At 63.2% G+C, this 2812-nt stretch overlaps 1 protein-coding gene across 1 annotated transcript; it reads right to left on the minus strand.

Moving 5' to 3' along the window:
* Positions 1-597: 597 nt before the first annotated feature.
* CLDN5 (claudin 5) lies at positions 598-1522 on the minus strand. Its single transcript, XM_090063375.1, has one exon. It carries the CDS (start codon positions 1398-1400, stop codon positions 750-752), a length of 651 nt encoding a protein of 216 aa, XP_089919501.1. The 5' UTR covers positions 1401-1522; the 3' UTR covers positions 598-749.
* Positions 1523-2812: the final 1290 nt, after the last annotated feature.

A 2812-nucleotide genomic window follows, 5' to 3' on the forward strand; every position in this document is an offset into this window, starting at 1 on the left:
TTATGTTCAGCTGTAACCATTTTGCATGGCGTGAATGCTTTAATGATGCCACCCTTCCCTGCCTTTCCCGCAACAAGGATTAATCCGACAGCCAGTTAAAATCCCGAAGCCCAGCTTCAGCATGATTCTTCTTTCCCCAGATGTCTTCAGTCAGAGCCGGGCAGAGAGGACTCATTTAAAGCAGGAATGAAGACCAAAGCTAGTGGAAAGTTTTAGAAAGAATCTATATTTTGGTTACTCAAGCTCAAAAAATAAAATCGAAACATTCTTAAATAGTGGGCAAGTTAGGGAGGACAAATAAATAAGAGCCGTTTCAGCCCCAAGCAGTCTGCTTTGAAGAGGATCTGACACGAGGACAGTTGCCCGGAGCGGAGGGAGCCCCGCCGCGCCCCCGCGCCTCGGGTGCGGGCCGGGGAGAGCGGGGCCGCGGCCCTGCCGGGCGAGCGGTGGACGAAGCAGGCGCGTGGCGGCTCGAGGCAAACCGGGCTCGTACTTTCCCCCGGGCGCCCCTTGGGCGGCTGGGAGCCGGCCTCCCTCCGGCGCGGCCGCGGGGGTCGAGGCGGGGGCGCGGGGCGGCGCGGGGCGGCGGCAGCGAGGAGGAGCGCGGCGTCGAGCTGCCGCTCGGGCCGGGGGGGCTCGGAGCGAGGCGGGGACAGTCCGGGGACGCCTGGCCCCGAGGCCCGCAGCCTCCCAGTCCAGCCCGAGTCCGGGAGCCCCGCGGGGGTCGGTACCTGCGGCCCCGGCGGGGCTCACACGTAGTTCTTCTTGTCGTACTCGCCGTTGGACGTGGGCCGCCGCGGGGCCGAGTACTTGACGGGGAAGGCGTCCTCGTCCTTGTGCCCGCGGGCGCCGCAGCAGATGAGCCCGCCGCCCACGAGCAGCAGCGCCGTGGCCGCCCAGCCGATGTAGAGCGAGGCGCCCATCTCCCGCTTCTTGAAGCGCGGCACGGCGGGGTCGTAGAAGTCGGTGATGGTGATGTGGGCGAACCAGCAGACGGGGATGAGCACCAGGACGCCGCACAGGACGTAGATGGCCCCGCCGGCCAAGGCGATGCAGGACTTGGCGCGGCCCGGCCGCACGCAGTTGGTGCACTGCGCGCCCATCACGGTCACCATGAGCGCCACCAGCCCCAGCAGCGCCACGAGCACGGTGATGGCGCGGCCCGCCTGCACCTCGGGGCTCAGCGCCAGGATGGAGTCGTAGAGCTTGCACTGCATCTGCCCCGTGCTCTGCACCGCGCACGTCATCCACAGCCCTTCCCACAGGCTCTGCGCCACCACGATGTTGGCGTCGATGAAGGCGGACACCTGCCACATGGGCAGCCCGCAGGTCACGAGCACGCCCAGCCAGCCCAGGATGCTGAGCCCCATGCCCACGATCTCCAGCGCGGCGGAGGCCATGTCGAGAGGAGAGGAGAGGAGAGGAGAGGAGAGCAGAGGCGGCTCGGCTCGCTGTGTGCCTGCAGCGCGGTCTGCCCGCCAGCCTGCCCGCCCGGGGCTCTATATGCTGCGCGGCCCCCACCCCCGCCGGGCGGCGGCCGGGGCGCAGCCAATGGGGGCGAAAGCAGAACAAAGGCTCGTGCGAGTGACTAAGCCCCGGGGGGAGCCCGGGGCGTGGGGAGGGGGTAGGAAGAGCCGCTGGGGCCGAGCCAGGCGCCGCCGCTGCAGCTGCCTCGTCCCTCCCGCCCCGTCCAGCGCGTCCCTCGCGCCCGCCCCCGGGACGGGCTGAACTCGACGCTGGTTCCCGCGTTAGCGCCGCTTCCTCCGGCTCGGGGCGGCCGGCGAAGGCTGTGGCCCCAGCCTGACCTCCGCTCCGCAGTCAGGGCTCTGCACCTGACGCTACCTGATGTTTTCGAACGTTTTTCGTTACTAAATAACGGTTGGGGATGACACCCTAACGCTTGACTGCCTACCGTTCGGACTGTGTAAAGATTAGCTCTGAAAAAGAGACCGGGAAGAAGGACCCGACTTCGGCCTCATGCCAGGGAGAGGGAGCCCCCAGCACCCGGCCCTGCAAGCACCCTGAGGTCTCCCTGGGCAGGACCCCACACCTCAGAGCCCCCCTGTATGCAGGAGCATCTCCCCTCCTTCCTTAGGGGACGAGTGCCATGGCCTGGCTCTATCTCAGCCCCACCGCCGGGAGGGGAAGGACTGAAATGGGGCCCTTTGCCCCTCACTCCTGCAGTGTCAGGGCAACTCTGCAGTGGAGGCACTTGGCTCTTTGTACCACCGATACATCAGCATCGGGCTCAGGGCTCGGAGAAGTGTTTGTGTGGAACTGGAGAGATTCGCCAGAGGTTTCCTCTCCCATTGTCTGTTTAATCATATGAACCAGAACTGGGTGTGGGTGTGCTTTGAGACTACTGCGCTGATCAAAGTCAACCGTATGATTTCCGTTTCATCCATAGAGCCTTTGGCTCATATGGGGAGGGAGCCGGTAGCCAGATGGAAGGACTCCATCTAGGGACAAGACTTCTTTATATGATTTTTATGACTTCTCCTATGGAACCTCATGTTTGGGGCTGTTTGTCAATCAAGCCCATGATCCCTCTGAAGAAACTCTTTTCCATGTTCAGGGTGCTTCGCTGGCTCTCACAGTCTTGCTAAAAGAGCATCAAATGCAGCGAATAGTGAGAGCTGCAGTAAGCACTTGGGGGCAGCTGGGGCCCAGCCCTGTCCCAGCAATGCAGCTGGCTTTGTGCAACGGCTGTACAGATCCTTGCATTTCAGTTTAAACCAGGATTATTTTGGTTAGGGAGCCAGTGGGTTAAGATGAAGTGCAAGGTGTTCACGCTAGTGGGGGTGTGTGGTGG

The sequence above is a fragment of the Crocodylus siamensis genome, chromosome 9, assembly GCF_052110815.1.
Source record: "Crocodylus siamensis isolate JL-2025a chromosome 9, ASM5211081v1, whole genome shotgun sequence".
Classification (NCBI taxonomy): Eukaryota; Metazoa; Chordata; order Crocodylia; family Crocodylidae; genus Crocodylus; species Crocodylus siamensis.

Coding starts and splice junctions, on each gene's coding strand:
- CLDN5 (XM_090063375.1), bottom strand. CDS start 1,400: ATGGCCTCCGCCGCGCTGGAGATCGTGGGCATGGGGCTCAGCATCCTG.